Source organism: Lissotriton vulgaris, chromosome 2_1 (assembly GCF_964263255.1).
Source record: "Lissotriton vulgaris chromosome 2_1, aLisVul1.2, whole genome shotgun sequence".
In the NCBI taxonomy this organism is placed as follows: domain Eukaryota; kingdom Metazoa; phylum Chordata; class Amphibia; order Caudata; family Salamandridae; genus Lissotriton; species Lissotriton vulgaris.
In genome coordinates, this window is record NC_141687.1 from 1,018,983,544 (window position 1) to 1,019,003,374 (window position 19,831).

Genomic DNA, 19,831 nt, shown 5'->3' on the forward strand with positions numbered 1-19,831 from the left:
GGCCTTTTGTTTTGGAGTGGATATAGGTACGCAGGCCTTCGGCTCGACGACTCTTGTGTTCGACTCCGATGGATCGACATAATTTGGCCCGAAGACCGTATTGTCGACGATCTTCTTTGGGATCGACTCCAATGGATCAACGTAGACTGTGTAGTCGATCGGTTTCGTTTTTGGTTCCATAACTTTTGGTTTCGATATGAACTATTTCGGGTAACATTGATCCGATGGCTCTTTTCTAATATTCTTAGCCGAGCTGTATCGCGGGGCTATAGAATGGGTTTTGAGATCTTGGCTAAGGCCTTCCGGCGATGCCTCGACCTGAGCCTGTGGAACCATAGAAGTGTATGTTTGGGCCCCGTTTCATCACTGGAGTCGTCTCCTACCTCAACGAGGTCTCCTCCTTCGTCGACATAGTAGTTGGAGTCATGCTCTGAATCTTGATCCGACTGTTGATCTGATTCTTCGGCTTCGACGAGATCTTCTTCATCGTCAAAGATATTTTCCGGCTCTGGCGCTGGTTTCTGCATGATTAGCCTAGCGGCCCGTCAAATCCGAAGTGTCTTTTTGGATCGAAATTGGGCACAGGCTAGGCAGTCGGCTTCGTCATGTTCCGGAGATAAACACTTGTTACATACAGGGTGTTTATCTATGTGTGGGTATTTTGAATTACAAAGAGGGCCTCTTTTGAATGGACTTCGTTCCATCGACGACTGGTCCCTTTGGCGTCGAGAAGGCCCGCGGCCCGATTCGATGTTCTGAGTTGAATAAACTGTAAATAAAGCTGTCGGCACCGATCAAAAACAATAAAGACGAGTCCGAAGGCCTTTTGGAAAAGTTTTTTTTGATTCCGAACTTCGAGTAAAGGAAAGTACATCCGAACCCAATGGCGGAAAAAAACAATCTGAGGATGGAGAGGATGCCCATGCGCACTGTAGTCCAAGGGAGGAGCCACCTATCTCGTGATAATTCGAAGACTCTTCCAGGACAACAATGTGCAATAAAGGCGGCGATCTATGCACAGATATGAATTCAGCAGCCCACATGCCTCGAACGCTAGGTTCGCCTGGAGCCGGGCGGTGGCTTCGGGCCACGTTCCGATCCACAGGGAGGCCTGTCGAGGGCTTGGACCAGGTGCCCAGCAGAACGTCAGTGAGGGCTTCGTTAAACGGCAGTAGAGGCTCCGAGGAGCTTGCCTGCGGTTTGAGCACCTCAGTGAGGAGGTTAGTCCTCGCGGCCCCGACAGGGAGCTCAAGAGCCAAGGCCTTGGCCGCCCTGTTCAACACCACGCTGTAAACAGCTCCCTAGATTTTTAACACTGGTAAACAGCTCCCTCCTCCGAAGCCACGGAGGGAGGAGAGACGAATCCAGTGTCTGGTGAAGTGTCCAGACCACTGGCCTCCCTTAGCTCTTGTGACCCGACTCAACTGGCACTGCAGTGCCAGAGGGTCCTCAGACCCCTCCCAGTCCTTCAAGTCATCCATCTCCTGATAATCAGGTAAACATTATGTACCCGTGTCGAGGGTGAAGGCCTCACCCACCGGAGACGGCGTGGAGCGGCGCCGGTCTGATGCCGGACCAGGGCAGAAACTGGGGTCGTCTGGAGACAGCGCAGGGAGCGACACCCTTGGGGTCAGCGCCAGCGGAGGAGTTGTTAGGTCGACTGGCGACGGCCTGGATCTTGCGGAGCCCTGCGGCATCGGGACCGGAGTCGACCGCGCCGGGCTGAAGCACCCGACGGCGCTGGGGCCGGAGCAGCTGGCCTGCTAGGGCTCCCAGTCGGACCCACGGGGCCCGAAGGCACCTCAGCAGGTTCCGACGGAGGAAAACTTGACCTCATGGGCGTGAGAAAAGCGCGGACCTCCTCCGGTGTCGCGTGCAGCCCAGGGACCGGCGGGTATGGAGCTGGCCACGGCACCTGCGGCTCCGACGGAGCTGTGTGGGCGGTGTCACCCAAACCCCCGGCCACATTGCGCGAGCGTCGGGGGAGTCAGAAGAGCGATGACGCCTCTTCGACTTCTTTTTCGAATGCCTCGACTTACCTGAAGACTTGGAGCCCGACGAATGGAGATGGCTCGTCGAGCGGCGATGACTGCGGCTCTGCGACCGGCCCCTCGACTTCCTCCTCGACCGGGACTTCAGGTGGTGACAGTCCTCGCAAGGTTTAAAACCAGGCATCCCTAGCGGCACCGCGAGTCGAGGGTCGATTCGAACAGTGATCAAAAGAGATCAAAAAGTTAGTCAAAAATTGAATCGAGTACTGCTCTTCCCGGATCTGTGCTTGCTGGCACGGAAAAAAGAAGAAGTGACATCAGCGCGCGAGGGCGGCATCTAAGTAATCCGACGACGTCATCCCGGCGAGCACGCAGACGACGACGGACGCGGAGCCGCAGACGATGCCTAGCGACGCACAGGGGTATCGCTGACGAAAACTTTCCGGATCCAGTCTGATGCCTGGGGATATTCTAAGGTAAGGAATCTAACACTAACCTGTTTCTTTCCAATTTCTGGGTTGAATCAGGGAGCAAAAGGACAATTCGGCGCAACAAGCCTTGCGTGTGAAAGCAGGACGCAGCTGTCTGAGCAACGTGCTCCTTCAAAGTAAGAACCCGGTCGAGGTGAACGCCTAGATTTTTAACACTGGTTTACGGAGCAGGAGTGGTACCCAGATCAGTTGGCCACCAATTAGAAGTCCATAATAATGGGGCCTCTCCGAAGAGCATAATATCAGTCTTCCCCACATTGCACTGGAGGAAATTACTACTCATCCATTGGGAGATAGTTCTCATGCCTGAGGAAAAGAACACCTGAACTGATGGAGTAAATTTTTCGAACGGAAAAAGCAGCTGAGTATCATCAGCATAGGAGATGGGAATAAACCCACACATCTTTAACAGATTGGCCAAGGGAGCCACATAGATATAAAACAACGTCAGGCTCAGACAGGAGTCCTGAGGTACTCCCTTGGACAGTTCTGTAGGTGCTGAACGATACGGGCCAATGTTGACGGTCTGCGAGTGAGAGGAAAAAAAAGCTTGTCAGCCACTGAAGAGCAGAGTTTTTAAGTCCAATCTCCTCCAGTCTCCTGAGCAGTATCTGACGTGAAACAGTGTCAAACGCGGCGGATAAGTCCAACATCACCAGAATCGTGGACTGACCCCTATCGAGGGTCATCCTGATGTTGTCAGTGACCGCTAGTAGGGCTGATTCTGTGCTGTATTTAGGCCAAAAGACTGACTGGGAAGGATCTAAACTACCAGTCAGCTCAACATGATTTTAGAGATGTTTATTTATATGCTTCTCCAGTAACTTGCTCAGGAAAGGGAGGAGGGAGATGGGACGGAGATTAGAGAACTCAGTCAGCGGGGGCCTTGATGTTCTTGCGGATAGGCATGACCTGTGCTGCTTTCCATTTGAAAGGACCGTGGCCCTCTCTCAGGGAGAGATTGAGAAGACACTCTATAGAGGGGGACAGTTGACAGGCAAGAGAGGTGGTGATAATATCAAGGGGGGAGCCTGAACTAACAGTACGAATCAGTGTTTCTACCTCTACCTGTGTAACTGGGGAAAAGCTTCCAAGTAGCTGGGCAGTGGTCTGTGCAGGCTGAGCAAGAGGTGTAATATTTACGGATTGACTCCCCGAATAACTATTTTGTCATAAATTATCTCTATTTTCTGTGTGAAAAAGGTTGCAATGTCATTGCACAGTGTTTGTGTAGGAGCTACTGGGTTCTCACAAGCTTTGGGGTGGGTAAAGGCCTGGAAAATGCGGTATAGCACTTTGGGGTCGCTGTGAGCCTGATCCAATTGAAGTCTATATGGTCTTTGCATGCCGCCTTAATTTTCCCATGGTAATCGGAAAGAGAGGCAAAAAAACGATCTCTGTCTTTCTCATCATGGGTAAGACGCCATTGTTTTTCGTGCTTCCTACAGAGTTGTTTCTGAGCTGGAAGTTGAGGGGAATACCAAGCAGACTGAGGGCCCTTGGAAGTGTTGGGGAGTGATTTCAGTGGTGCTATCTAGTCATTGGCGCGAGAAACAGCCAGATTGTATTTGGCGAGGGCATCCTCTATATTGTCTGATGTTACGATCCGAGGCCCTACAAAAGAAGTTTGGAAGCTCTCCGGGGTAACTCTCTTCCATTTTCTGCAGGAATTATGGGTAACAGGGTTAGAGCTATTTGTCTTCCTTAGGGCCTGAATAGAAAATTCAATTGACGCATGGTCTGACCATGGTAGTTGTTGCGAAGGCTCACAGGAAACGTTGGAGGAGTTGGAAAAAATAATATCCAATTTGTGGCCTGCTATGTGCGTGGAGCCCTCGTTAAGCTTAGATTATCCTAAGAGGGCTATGTCTGCCAGGAGTGTCACGGTGTCCGCATTAGAAGTGCACTCACTAAGAATGTTAAAATAGCCCAGCAGTAAAAAATTACTGCTCGCGATCACATTAGGGCAAATTAATTTGGTGAGTTGTAAAGAAAATTCAGTTAGAGGACCAGTGGGTCGATAAACTAGGCCCCATTTCCAGCTCATTTGGGACGAGAAATCTATTCGAAAGACCATAACTTCCATAGTCGTGTTACATAGTTGCTCTAATATGGTGACCTTGATGCTATCTCTATATGCTACAGCAATTCCACCCCCTACCTTTGATAGTCTATCCATCCGAATGAGCCTAAAGCCCTCAGGCAAAGCAAGAGTGATGGAAGGGACGGAGTGGGGCTTAAGCCATGTTTTGGTCAGAAAACCAAGTTTAGGCTGCACAGAGGAAAGGATATCCCAAACGTCGGCAGAAAGCTTGGGTAAGGATCTAACATTACATAGCAGACTTCTCCACCCCGTCTGGGTATTGTGGGAAAGTTTGCCTATGTTGGTTAAGGGGTGTCCTGAATTAAAGCGGCCAGATGTGGCGGATTGAGTGGCAGAGGATTGCATATTAAAAGAGGCACAGCGAGGGGAAAGATGAATTGGTACCATATCGTCAGAAATACCTTGAAACTGGCAGGTTAGGCATAAAAAAGGGCCATCAGAGGTTGGCCATGTATCAGACCAGCAGGTATAGCAGGGATTGGGTCTCAGCTCCAGCTGCTTTTTGGTAGAGTATGCAAAGCTCAATAGGGGCCATGGTCTGATACAAATTCAACAGGATCCCTGGCTCCTGGCGGCTCCAGGGCGCAGATGGGTGCAGACGGGCTTGCCTTTGGCGCGCCCCCGGCGCGCTCGCTGCGCGACGTGAATAGAATCCGGTTATGTAGAGGGGGTTGTGCCACAAGAGTGCCAACCTCCCTCTTACCTGAAAGTAGGACGAGACTCCCTCCACACAAACAAGCTAGTTTTGCGGTGGACCGGGAAGGAATGGCCAAGATCAAGAGTGCAGAGTAAGTGTGAAGTTAGGCAGCAGTATCCATAAAACACAAATACATAAAATTGTGCAAGGGCGAAGTTAAAAACAGGCTTTGTCAGCAGAACACTCCAGCCACACTGCCAGTGCGCATCCGCTGTGCGACGAGAATAGCATCCGGTTATGTAGAGGGGGTTGTGCCACTAGAGCGCCAACCTCCTCTTAACCGGAAGTAGAACCAGACTCCCTCCACACAAACGAGCTAGTCTCGCGGCGGAGTATGAGTCTTGAGGAAGTGTTCTGGATGGTTAGGAGTCTGTGCAGGAGTTGTTTGGACATTCCGGTATAGTGTTGCAGTAATCCAGCGTACTGGTGAGAAGTACTTGCATGACTGACTGTTTGTTGTTCAGAGGTAACCATTTGAAGATTTTTTGCAGCATGCATATTCTGTGGAAGCAGGAGGGGCACATTGCATTGACTTGATCCATCATGTTAAGCTGATCGTCGAGGATGATCCCTACATTTCTTGCGTAGTCTGTTGGTCGGGGATGTTAGTCCTAAATCAGACAGCCATCCGGGTGAAGCCCCAAAGGGAGGTCCTGTTGCCGAATACCAGTACTTCCGTCTTGTCAGAGTAGAGCTGCAGGCAGTTGGTTCGCATCCCTCTGCACCACGGTCATGCATATGATGAAGTTGGTTCTGGCGGTGGTAGTTTTGTCAGTCAGGGAGAGGAGGAGATGGTGATTTTTTTTGTGATCGGATTATGCCGGAAAGCGATGTCATTTATATGCTGAAAAGGGTTTTGTTGAGGAAGATACTAGTGTGACTTCTCATATAAATTTTATGGCTTACATCGCGTTTCGCAGACCAATCCCTTTTACAATCATTGAAGCATTAGTGTAAACTAAATAGATGAATATAATAAATAGAATTAATCTACACACAGTGCTTACCTTCCTGTCTGCTTCAGCATATCCAACATTTTGGCTTGAAATACAGGATCAACAGCCTCCACACTGACACCCTATTTCAAGAGAAGAGACAGACATTTAAAAAAAAAAAAACAATACAAAGCCTTACACCTGCAAGCATACAGGAGACCATTAAAAAACCTCTACATATTTGTTTCTAATTTTCAAATCCAGGGCTGAAAGTATAAAATATTTGGAGACAAATATAAATAAACAGACTGGTCTATAAAAGAGAAATTTAAGAAAAACGATTCCAGGTCACTGACTAAGGCCTCCCTAGAAGTAGCAATGTCCCCATCGGCCCATGATAGTACAAGTTTAATTAAGTGTTTGCCTATATATAAAATGGGTGACTTTTCAAGCATAGGTACAGTAGATCAGGAGCAAAATGTACAATTGACCAAGACGACACAAATTGAGCCGGCAACAGTTGGAAGATATGATAGAAGAGACCCTGTACTTCGAGATCTAAGAAAGGATGAAGACAGGGATTGGAGGGACTTGGCGACAGCAACTCAATCTATGTATCTCCAGGGCGGATGAGGATAGTCTATTGGAACATCTCTGGGCTACAATCAAAGGTCAACAACCCGATATGGGGAGATTTTATTAAGAATTTTGATATTCTGTGCCTGCAGGAGACTTGGCTACTGGATGAATTACACCTTGATGGTTTTAAAACGTTTCATATTCCTGCATGTCGTTCGATTCGTGGGAGGCACAAATGGGGGATTTGTGTGTATATTTCAAATTTACTGGGCATTGTGTGGATAAAAACAGTAAAATCGTCTAGTTATTACCAAATTGTTGTCATCAATGTGTACTCACTGGTAGAGTTAGTGATTATTAATTTATATAACAATACAGATAGGGGTACCGCCACTGATATGTTACATGGCCTTAATGAGGATCTCAAGAAGTTAAGTGATGCATCAGGGAAGGAGTCCATTATTATATGGGGTGGGATTTTAATACCAACATTTGTTCACAGACCTCGTGTGGGTTTGGGGTTGTGGAGGATGAGGACCAGGGCCAAATGGCTCACTTCACTCACTCAAATAGGGGTGATAGTTTTAATGAAGTCATGGCAACACATGACCTAGGATTGGCTAATAGGTTGTGTTCCCCACCTGTTGAATTTAGCCCCATGTTTGTAGGCCGAGGCTACAGCACATTGATCGATTTTATTATTCTTCCAAATTGTTATGCAAAATGGGTGGAGGAATAGCCCAAAATACACTCAGAGCTTCCCTCTCAATACATGAATAATTGGTTTCTGCATCCCTAGGAGCCCTAGAGGCAAAAGCGACTGTCCTCTCTTCTCCGTCCACATTCTGAGAGAGCACGAGTCCAACCCCTTAAGGCTGGCATTAGCAGTTAGCACAGTCTTCCGGTTGACATCAAAATGCCCTAAGGTCGGTAACTTTCCAATTTCAGTTTTAAAGTCAACAAAAGCTCTTTGACAATCATCTGTCCATAAAAAGTGTGTAGGTAAAAAAAGAGGATTTCTCCTGGGGCTATTAAAATCCCCACCAAACAATATTGGTGGTGGAAGGTTCCCCTAGTCAATAACTCACACTCGGCTATATCAGGCATCCATTCCTGACAAGTTCGGTTCCTCAAAGGTGATGAAGTGACATCAGAATAACAACAGAACTGAATATGAAAAATACAGTGTGTCTTTAATACAATTAATAATAGTATGTTCTACAACAATCATAAAACAATCAGTGTATACAAAACAGTTAAAAAGTCATATTGACCAGTCATTATAGCACAATATAGAGTTAAAAAATCAAATTATATTAAAAATATACCACTGTGTACATAGATCTAAATATCTGAAAGCTAGCTACCAAGTGTAGTACAAACAAGTAAGAAGCATCTCTAGTTAGTTACTCCATATAGAACTCAATATTTATCTCTTAGAACGGGTGTCCATAAGTTATTTCATCAAGGGCGACACCCGTATGGTTCTTTGGATGTAACATTCAATGTTGCGTCGACGCGTTTCGGTGGCTCATATATTTCTCTATGCCACCTTCTTCAGGACAATGTATATGTGTAAAGCAAGCTTTCTTCTTATAACGGCGTGTATAACCTATATGAAACAATAAGTACAATTAGACAATGTTCTAAGGGCGATAAATACCTATACCTAATAGAGCCTAGGATGATATTTCTCTCAACTATTTTAATCATGCTGGATTTCATTGGACACTTTATAACACCCTCAGAGCAATATATACATAGGATACAATCCCCTTGGTGAATTGAAATCAAGGAGGAGGAGGCGGAGGGGAGATAGAAAAACACCCTACCCACTCTATTTAGTGTATCTGGATTCAAGCAAGCCGGGCTGAAGACGGCTGGAATGCCAGAAACCGGTCCTCGGAAGCTTGTTTCCGGTCCAGGGAAGACATGGCTTGGCAGTTCAGGCTGGACTGTTCCCATGAGGCACAGGGTCAGACTGATTTGCATAAGGCCATGTCCGAACTGGGGTGGCAGAGTAGGCTAAAGAACGGTGATGGATTAAACCCAGATCTTTTGACTGGGTGTGAGTGTTTGATTGATTCAGATGCTCCGTCCATCACCAGCCCCTTTTGTACCGCGATCATCATATTGGGCACCCTTCTGGCCTTATGTACACAGGGTACAGGTCTTTCTTTGAGGACAATCCGGTGCTCAAAACCTTTAAGGCATCCCAAGGTATCTGTGAAAACTTCTGGAAACTTCTTGAAATAACCAGAAACGTGATCAACATTTTCACAGTCTACTAACATAACCTGGTCTTTGGGATCTCGTGCACTAGGATTGAGTATATGCCCAGGTCACGTTGGTGCCTCCATCCCAAAAGATTATCCCCTCTCACAGCCACTTAACTTTACCAACTGTACATCTCCCTTTAAAACAGATATAAGTTTCGACATATCCTAAAACATCACTTTTCACGCCACCATAACTGACTGGGTTTATATCAGGTGGCAATAACGTCATACTGTTTATCCCCACAATCTCATCCCATTGCTTATTGCCAATCATAGTGAACCGTGAGCCTGAATTGGCCAGAACTACAAAGTCATAGCCATCCACAGAAATGTCACATTCAGGCATCACTATTTTTCCAGCATCAACTTCTCCATTACCCTGTCCAACACTCATCACTAGTTTCTCAGCATCAACTTCATCTTTGCTGTGGTCAATGCAGTATCCCAGTACGCACAGTGTCAGTTCCTTTCTCAGGGTTGCGAGTTTTGAAGGATGAAGAGGATGATGATTTACAAACCCTGGCATAATGCCCTTTAACACCACATTTGTTGCAAATCGACTCCTTGGCAAAGCAGTGAGGATAATTAGAGAAGTGCGAAAAGCTACCACATCTAAAACAATTAGGTTTAGGACGTTCACCACAAGCTTTCTCATTAGCACTAATATTACTGGCATTAGGAGGTAGATTCTCACGGTCTGGTTTAGTTAGCACCCCTCTGGGAGAACCACGTGACCGTGCATCTTTATCCAAGACTTTATGTTTCTCAATAGACGAGACTTTAGCAATACTATCTAATTCTCCAAGGTTTCACAGTCAACTACTGCATGGACATCACTTTGTACTTCTTTTTTGTCCTCCCGGTTTTTCCTCATCTCCTTCACCCAAGTAGAAGTGTTCTCCATACCTTTCACAATAGCAACAGCTTCAATTAATGACGGGTTTTTCGACAACAATTTTTCTTGAACTCGAATGCTATTAGTGCATCTCATGAGCTGAGCTCTGTGAAGTGAATACGAGAGTTCATCAAATTCACATGTCCTTGCTAAAGTCTTAAGAGATGCAATTTAGCTTCCAACCCGTTCAACAGAGCCTTGAACTCTAGTAAAAAATGTATGTCTTTCTAAAAACCACATTAATGCGGGGACCAAAATATTTCTCTAACATGGTCATGGACATTTCGTAAACGTCAGCAGGCTCTCCATCCCCACTACCAACAGGGATAAGATCCATGCTATTGTAAATGTTCCTTCCCTCCACTCCCAGATTATGAAGGATAGCTTGTTTTCTGAAAGCTGAGAACTTCTCCCCTCCAATTGCTACTATATAGGAGTCAAATAAGTTTCTCCATCTTTTCCAAGAGAGAATCGGTTCGCCTTCCTCCGATAAAAAAGGTGGTGGTTGAGACATACTTGTAGAGGAAGCCATGACCAGTGTAAAATCATGGTGGTTGTAAAGAAAGATTGACCCCAAAAGCAGTTGTCACAGCTGTGTTAGGCTAAAAATAATAAAAACAGTCCATTCTTAATATAAAAGTTTTTGTATAGGATAATCACTGCTGTACTTTGCCAAAAAACAGTAAACACATTGCCCAGTCTCACCATGTGTGTCCTTGCGTGGGATCGATAACTGTCAGTCCATTTCAGAACATGTTGGCAAGTTATCTCCATCAGCCGAATAAACAAAAGAAATTAAAAATGGCCACATTCCAATGACAACGACGCGTAGTTACAACGTCGCTTACGCTGGAGTGCAGCGTGGGTACAGTGTGCGTTCCAGACGAAGACAGCGATGAATACGCGAGCGCGAGGGAGATTGAAAGATGGCTCAGCAGCAGCAGTAAACGGTGAGCCAAGCAGCAGACTTGCGCTCCTCCACTCCTCCTCCAGAAAAGTTCACAAAGTAGAAAACAATTCAAATAGACACCATACTCAAAATACATCCACAGAACAGGAAAAGCTTCTTGGTGGTTGGTGAGGGCAATGATAAAAATCGGAAAGTCCAGGTGAACAGGGGAGTTGGTGTTGAAGGGTGCCTGCCTCCGATCAGGCTAAAATACCTTGTCGCCAGTGTTGAAAAGATACGACTTCCACAAGTAGTAGCAGTGTAGATATTTAATCAGGAATTCAAGCGTAACGCACAGCACCAACTGTACAGCAGGAAGGTCAGCTCTCGAATGCCCAATTTGTTAGAGGCTTACATCACTGCATTCTATGACATAGTTGGGTTCCAGACATGACATAGTAACATCATAACTATTCTCTAGATTAAAACAGCCATCACCAATTCCTCCACTGTAAGGGGGGGCCTTGAGTGAGTCTCGAGCCTCAGCTGATAAAGCCCTTGGAGGCAAGTCCTTAAATACATCCTACTCTGCAAGGCCAGCCCTGCAGTTCCCCTTAACACAGTTGTTGCATAAGGCTCAGTTGTTTGAGCTTCACCCTCATCACCCACCCGTCCAAACCTCTCCAATTCCAATATATGGTCCTTCAACTGCAGTAATTTTTGATGGTGTCATTTGCGCTCAGCTGCAAAAAAGCTGATTTCACCACCCTATATAGTAGGCTTCATAGCCTCTCACAGGACCTCCGCAGATGAGGCAGTCGCCTCATTAAGTGAAAATTAGTCAAGCAAGGCCTTATGGATATGTGTTCTATAGAACTGGTGGTATATGTGATATGGAGATAGCATCAAGGGAAGCAGAGGCCTCCGCATGCATACCAGGAACCTCACCTCCACCGGGGAAGGATCAGAGAGTACCCAGGGCATGAACTCTATGAGCATGCACCCCGGGAACGAAGAGATATTCAAGCATGAAGAATAAACCATGGAGAGAGAAAAAGAATGTATACCCTGCTTCCATTGAGAATTGGCCCTCCATGAGTCAATCCATTTCAGTATACCGAACAATGGTCCTAAATGGGACTCCCGCTTTGCCACAAGCCTCCCAGAGGGCCTACACCGATTTCGCTCAGGGTGTATCACATCATTCCAACATTCTGCCTATGATCGCTAACCACTCCGTTATGAACACCCAGATGTCTACTATCTGTTCCACAAATGTCTGGCAAAGGGGTGGGGGGGATAAACACTACATATCACTAAGGGTTCTCCATCAATGATCCCCCGTACAAACACATGCCTGTCTTGTACATCTACCCACGACTGAATGGATTGGAAGGAAAACTGATGATGTATCAATATGGCCAACCCCTTGTGAAGCCAGTGTGAAATATGCATATGAAGCCGAAGCGAGCTAGGCCTGTGGTTTCAGTCCACAGAAGATGGGTTTCTTGCAGTAATAGTATATCCACCCCTAGACGCTTCACCTGTATAAGTATGGCTCCCCGCTTCGCTTCATCTAAAACTCCCAGGACATTTCAGGTCACTGTGTGGAGCCTCCCCCAGGAAACCAGTGTTTAGTTCTGTCACCTAGGTATGAAACGTTGACACGTTGGGCAGTCACACTGCAAGAACTCAGATTTTGCTGTAAGATCAACAACAAAAAATTGTAGACCTCTATAAACCCTTCCCCCCTCCACCCCAATACCTCAAACTTCCTTGAAGCATCTGTCGCGGAAGGAATACTGCACTAGCCCCAACAGGGAGCGGGCACGCAAACCGTCCAATTGATACCCAAGTAAACTCCCCCGTAAGAATAGAGTATTCCGGAAAGTTCAGAGTAATTTTCTCCACTGGGACAACCCATGTAGATACCGTCCTACTGAAATCCTCAAGCTCAGCTATAGCATTGCATCCTTCTCTCCTCGTTCTGCCATACACTACACATCTGAAAGTCGAATGTTCAATCTCCTGGGACTCCGCCTGGTCATCAAAGAGTAGCTTGGAACGTCATGACAATCGCAATCTATGTCACCACTTGTCCTTTTTTTGGTTCTGAATCTGCCTTGGGTCTCCAGACGAAGAGCAAGAGTACCGATGTGGAGGCATGTAGGGCTTCAGCTGGCATATCTCATCGGTCCAAGTGAACACCACTTTGGGCGTGTCGAAAAACATGGTACGATCCTTATAGCAGACTCTCAAGTGGGCCGGAAACAGAAGCATGTAGGAGATCTTCAGGTTCGCCGCGAGGACTGGCGCTGCTGTTGAACTAGTCTAGTATAGTCTGGAAAGATCGTTATGCAATGGGAATCATAAGTAAGCGAGTCCGGAGATCTGACCTGCCTGATGATAGGGTCTCTGTCATGGAAGTTTAACATCCTAGCAATGATAGGCCGTGGTCTGGCACCCAGGGGAGGCCTCGCAGCCAGGGCACTATGGTCTCACTCTATTATTAAGCAGGGGGAAAGAACATCCGCCGGGATCCACATCTTGAGCCATTGAGTCAGGAATATGACCACATCTGTGTCCTTGCAGCTCTCAGGAAAGCCCAAAAAGCATAGGTTATTCCTACAGGCTCTTCCCTCTGCATCTTCCACACATGTTGCCAGGACTCTTGTGAGCTTCTTGAGGGTGTCTACCTTTACCTGGAGCGTGGAGACAGCATCTTCTATGCTGGAGACCATGGTTTCAGCGTGAGTATGGAACACTACCACATTGCACAGGTCCAGGCGAAGCAACACCACATCAGAACCACAGCCTAAAGTCTGCCCTGCAGTATATCTCTGAATTGAGTTATCGGAGCAAACATAGTGGTATTGTCGGGGGACCCGCCCTGGCCACCCGTGGTCGCCATAGCGCCTGTCCCCGTGAACCTGTCTACTGTGCTTTGTTTTGATGCTTGGCCTGTCAGCTTATCCTTCATCATGGCGAAGTAGTGATAGCACAGGATAATGGTAGACTCTGACACCAGCGGAGTGTCCACACCTCGACAGCTGGCTGTAGCAGTCATCCTCAACTTGTCACCGGGGCCCAGGCTGTCAAATGGTCAGTCTCGCACAGGGCGTTGTCACCCACGGGCCCGAGCTGCTAGAGTGGAGACGGGAAGCTCCAGGGCCTATGGTCTAGCTTGGCTGGTGCCAGGGGGGAGGGGTGTGCGCCACAAGCTGCACTGGGACCTAGCCCAGCTGCCTGTAAGGACAGGAAAGCGTCCCCACCCCTACCGGATGCACCACTGCGTCGCGCGACGGAACAGTTGGTGTTGAACTGATCTGGCCTACACCATGTCTTGTCAATGCTACTGTGTAGTGCTGAAAGAATAGGTAGCTAGGCCGATATTCCGTGTGAGCCCCACTTCGTCCACCACAGCCCCTCCGGTGGACAGCCATATGCCGCGGGCCACTCCTATGTGGTATCTTCCGTACTACACTGGGTACGGTGAGGAGGGGACTCCACCGTCACCAGCCGCCAGGCGAGTCCACCAAAGCCTCCCGACTGGGAGTTCCAGGACCCTCAGACGCCGCCCTCCGTCTCCGACATCCATGTCGTTAACTCAGCAGGTAACCAGGTGACCTATGCCTTCCCACAAAGAGGTGTCCCGGCCCGGACCTTGGCTGCAGCGGCCCCGGCTGCCGCCCTATTCACTGAGATCACCGGCCCGCTCAGGTTCGGTCACTCTGCTCACCCATGAGGCCCCTGTTGCCTCTCCCACCTTCCGATTGACAGCTCCCTTTGTCTCTGCGGGCCAGGGATTCCTTGACACCAGCCACAGCCATTCCAGAGAACCTCTCTCTTCCCCCTGCCGTCCACAGCTCCGGCCCGGGCCGCAGGCCTTACGTGCTGGCAACCACGTCCCAGCTTCATGGCCAGACTCCGAGCGCCACCCTTCAAGGACGATGGCTAAACGTTTGTTGCTACACCTTCTGTGTCGGTGCGGGGGGTTGAGATGTAGTAATCTGGCAGGATTATGGCAGATAGTTGTGTGGGCTGAAGGAGCTCGCCTAAAGTGCGTCCGCAATGTTGGACCACTAGACCACACCCCTCTTGAAAATTTTAAAACAAGACAATATAAAACTATTCCAAAATAAACCAATACACCATCCTTGAAGACATGAGAGCAGAACCCTTTAAATTTTTGTAGTGGGGTTTGCGATTTCGCCCTTTAACCCTGTGTTAAATTCAAGTCTGTGAGACTGCTCTACTACCCAGACTAGAGGAGCAGTTTTAAGGATTACATTTTAATCCTGACATCTTCTGCTGCCACAGAATTTAAGTTATTCTTATAAATGCTTTAAATAATTTTGCTTTGCTCCATATCTTCTCATAAAACACTTTATTTTGATGAAATTTAGAAAATATATATATACATTCAAAATTATAAAAGTTTAAATTATGGTTACCTAGCGTGGATTAGTTCAATCATTATTAATTCAGACTATAAGATGTCCCATGGCTTACATGAGAAATCAAGTAATTTAGGAGATCTCTTACAGCTACCAGCTTTAAAAAAATTAACAAACATTAATTTTCATGTTACATTATCCCTAGGAAAGTCTCACAAAAATATAATAACACTTTTCTGGATCAAACTCCTGGAGCAAAAGAGTAGACACTTATGATCATGTTTATTTTTGATAGACGTTGGTAAGGATTTATTCAAATGTCAGCCTATTACCTAGAATGTTCTTTAGACCCAACACGTACATTACAAGTATCAATACAGAATTGGGCAGAAAACATTTTGAAAAAGACAGGTGAAATCGTCATAACCACAGTTGTGCCAAGGTTTGACGAAAAGTCACCGGTGATTAAGAAAATGTAAAAACTAGTAGAAAAAACATTAATGTACTACAGCAATGCTTCGCAAGACTTTCCCTGTCACCAGCTAAAAAGAATCTTAGAATGGTCATTGCAGACCACTGGAAGAATTCACAGATGTGCCTTTTTAACATTCAGATGAAAGAGTATTTTAGAGACTAATTACTTAATATTTTTGCAATAAATAATTGTATCTAACTCAACAAAGGCTACTGCTCTAGTTATCAAATGACGCACCTTTAAAATCATGAAATATAAAATGCAATGTGATTATTTGAGTAGCATAGTCAATTACTTTCAGTGAGTACTCACCGTTCCAGACTGTGGCATCGCAAATACATCAATCACCCTGACAGTGTAATCATCAACAAATTCTCCAAGCATCAAACCCATAACTTCCATTGGAACACCAGCACGGCCATGTTTCAACATCTGAATATTAAAAGGAAACCAAATATTCAAATTCACACCTTTCACATATGCAACCTAAAACATTTTGAATGACAGCGCATTATCTTACAAATACTGAAGATATGGCAAGTAAGAAGCATGTATGTGATATACCAAATCACATAGGTGATTACATAAGTTTACATACATTTTTCTTTCACATAACAAAAGCATTCATGCAAATGCTCTTGATGACCAAATAATGGATTTTCTGGGGGCTGGAATTCATTGTTTAGAAATTATCACGAAGAGAAAAACACATCCTACTAGCAATTCTACGGAATATAAGGACAAGTTTTCCTCTCACTATTCAACTGAGTTTGTTAGTCATCCGCCAACCGTCACACTTAATTATAATGCCAAATTCAATGAACTGCATCACACCGGGAGACCCAAACAATGTGTCTCATTGTTATAAACATCTGAGAGATGTCAGTCTCTGACGAGCAAAATCATTCAACCATTTAAAATCATGAAAGCTAAGTGATTGTTGTTTTGGGATTAGAATATGTATACCAGTAGTCTCAGTTACATTTCTTGGGTAAAAATCCCTTAATAAGGGACGCATGGTACAGAGGATCAAAATCTGGAGGTAATGAGTTACAACCGATTAGATAAGATTAATTTGAACTTCTATCATTGTCACTGGTAAGAGCTAGCCAGTTCTGCCAAATTCCCATTAGCATTTCCATTATAGTTAGGACCTAGTTTCCATAGGAAAAGTGTTTTTGATGTCATTTAATTAATCTTCACGAAATTCTAAAAATTAGTTGGCCGCTCACTTCAGCTTTGGTCTGGAAATTTCGGGGTGATTGGTCAAGCAAGGGGCGAGAAAAATTGGTGGGTCCCAAAATGCTTTTTCCCCATGCAATTTCCCATAGTAATTTTAGACACTACTACAGCCCGAACTGCTGAACGAATGACACCAAATTTCACAGAATGGTAGATATTGGTTCAGAAAGAGGCTTTTTTGGAATTTAGAGTAAATCCGTTCAGTAGTTTTGGAGTTCATTAAGAAAAAAGATTTATGTATATTTAGGGATCTATCTTGGAAGTCTGGATTCAGCTAGAGTAAAAAAAAACGAACGGGGGGCGAGTAGGAATACCCTGACCACTGCCTGGGGGCAAAAAAGATTTTTATTTTACAGCAGGCTTTTTAAGTGTTTTTTTGTCCCCCCCTGTCTCCCTCTCTTCTCCCCCTTCCCCCCCCCCCCCCCCCCCCCCGGGATTACTAGGTCTAAGGGAGGGAGGGGAGGAGGAATAATAAGTATAATTGGGGATGGGGTGCGCATGCCCACATCTCTAGGCCTATATTGGCCCCTGAGACCCCATCCCCGAGGCAGAGTCAATATTCATAAGGGGAGGAGGCACTCATGGCGTCCCCCGGTCCGATTTCAGCCCTGGGGACCCGATCCCCCGGGGCCTGGTCTTAAAATTAAGTGGGAAGGGGGTGCGTGGTCCCCCTTTCGGGCTGATATTGGCCCCAGGAACCCCATCCTCTGGGGCCTGGCCTTAAAGTTATGTGGGAGGGGGCATGCGGGCCCGCCTCCTGGGATGATTTCAGGCCCTGAGCCCCCATCCTCTGGGGCCATGCCAAAGCAAAGAGGGGTGGGGAGCAGGCAGCCCCTGTCCCTGGGTCGATTTCACCCCCGGTAGCCCCAGTGACCCTGTCCCTCAGGGGACAGGGTCACTGTCCCCTGGGGGTCATTAGTAATGGGGAAGTGGGGATGCGCCAGGCCCCCCTTTAATAACTGTCCAGGCCCCAGGGGATCAATCAATCAATCACTACATTTATAAAGCGCGCTACATACCCGTGAGGGTCTCAAGGCGCTGGGGGGGAGAGGGGCCGTTACTGGTCGAAGAGCCAGGTCTTGAGGAGTCTTCTGAAGGCCAGCAGGTCCGGAGTCTGTCGTAGATGGTGGGGACAGTGTTCCAGGTTTTGGCGGCAGTGGTTTTCCGGATACGAGGAACTGTAGCGAGGGCGAGGTTGGCTGAGCGGAGGTTTTGGGTGGGGGTGTGGAAGATGAGACGGTTGTTGAGGTATGTGGGTCTGGTGTTGTGTAGGGCTTGGTGTACGTGGATGAGGAATTTGAAGGTGATCCTCTTGTTGACGGGGAGCCAGTGCAGGCCTCTCAGGTGGTGTGTGATGTGGCTGCATCGGGGGGCGTCGAGGATCAGTCTTGCCGAGGCGTTCTGGATTCGTTAAAGTCATCTAAGGAGCTTGGTTGTTGTTCCTGTGTAGAGGGCGTTCCCGTAGTCGAGTCTGCTGGTGATGAGGGCCTGGGTGACAGTTTTCCTCGTGTTGGGAGGGATCCATTTCAAGATCCTGCGGAGCATGCGGAGGGTGTTGAAGCAGGACGCGAAGACGGCGTTGACTTGCCTGGTCATGGAGAGGGTGGCGTTGAGGATGACTCCCAGGTTGCGTGCGTGGTCTGTGGGTTCCGGGGCTGTGCCTAGCGATGTGGGCCACCAAGAGTCGTCCCAGGCTGATGGGGTGGGTCCGAGAATGAGGACCTCCGTCTTTTCTGAGTTCAGCTTTAATCTGCTGTCCTTCATCCAGTCGGCTACGGCCTTCATTCCTCTGTGGAGATTGGCTTTGGCAGTGTGGGGGTCTTCTGTGAGGGATATGATCAGCTGGGTGTCGTCAGCGTAGGAGATGATGTTGAGGTTGTGTTGTCGAGCGACGTGGGCGAGCGGTGCCATGTAGATATTGAACAGCGTCGGGCTGAGGGAGGATCCCTGTGGCACGCCGCAGATGATCTCGGTGGATTTCGAGCGTAAGGGTGGGAGGTGGACGCTCTGGGTTCTACCGGAGAGGAAGGATGTGGTCCAGGCCAGGGCCTTCTCTTGAATTACGGCGTCATGGAGGCGTGCTGATAGGGTACGGTGGCAGACTGTGTCAAAGGCTGCTGATAGGTCCAGGAGGATGAGGGCGGCTGTCTCTCCTTTGTCCATCAGGATCCTGATGTCGTCAGTGGCGGCAATGAGGGCGGTCTCGGTGCTGTGGTTGCTGCGAAAACCGGATTGGGAGGGGTCCAGGATGTTGTTGTCTTCGAGGTAGCGGGTTAGCTGTTTGTTGACAATTTTCTCTTTCACTTTAAGCGGGAATGGGAGCAGGGAGAAGGGACGGAAGTTCTTGAGGTCCTTGGGTCCGCCTTGGGCTTCTTCAGAAGGGCGTTGATCTCGGCGTGCTTCCAGCTTTCCAAGAAAGTTGCTGTCTCAAAGGAACTGTTGATTGTTTTTCGGAGGTGGGGCGCGATGGTTGTGCTGGCTTTGTTGAAGACATGGTGAGGGCAGGGGTCAGATGGGGATCCGGAGGGGATGGAGTTTATGATTTTGATGGTATCTTAGTCGCTGACGTTGGACCAGGCGGTCAGGCGGCTGGTGCGGGTGGTGGTCGCAAGGGTGGTGGACTCGGTGGTGGGTGCAGGGGTGTCGGAGTTGAAGCTGTTGTGGATGTCGGTGATCTTGCTGTGAAAGAAGGCGGCCAGGGAGTCGCACAGGTCTTGTGATGGTGGGATGTCGATGGTGTTGGAGCTGGGGTTGGAGAGTTCTTTCACGATGCTGAAGAGCTTTTTGGTATTGTGTGCGTTGTTGTCGAAGCGGTCCTTGAAGGCGTTCCTCTAGGCGGTCCTGATGAGTTGGTGGT

The 19,831-nt window shown here is 47.5% G+C and overlaps 1 protein-coding gene across 1 annotated transcript in view; it reads right to left on the reverse strand.

Annotated features, from left to right (window-relative positions):
- PSMD14 (proteasome 26S subunit, non-ATPase 14) overlaps positions 1-19,831 on the reverse strand; it is a 532,244-nt gene that overhangs the window by 281,789 nt on the left and 230,624 nt on the right. Inside the window, exons 4-5 of the mRNA XM_086956618.1 lie at positions 16,045-16,164; positions 6,291-6,361 (exon numbers count right to left, since the gene is read on the reverse strand). Coding sequence (XP_086812744.1) covers positions 6,291-6,361; positions 16,045-16,164 — 191 coding nt within the window. The remainder of the gene's footprint in view (positions 1-6,290; positions 6,362-16,044; positions 16,165-19,831) is intronic.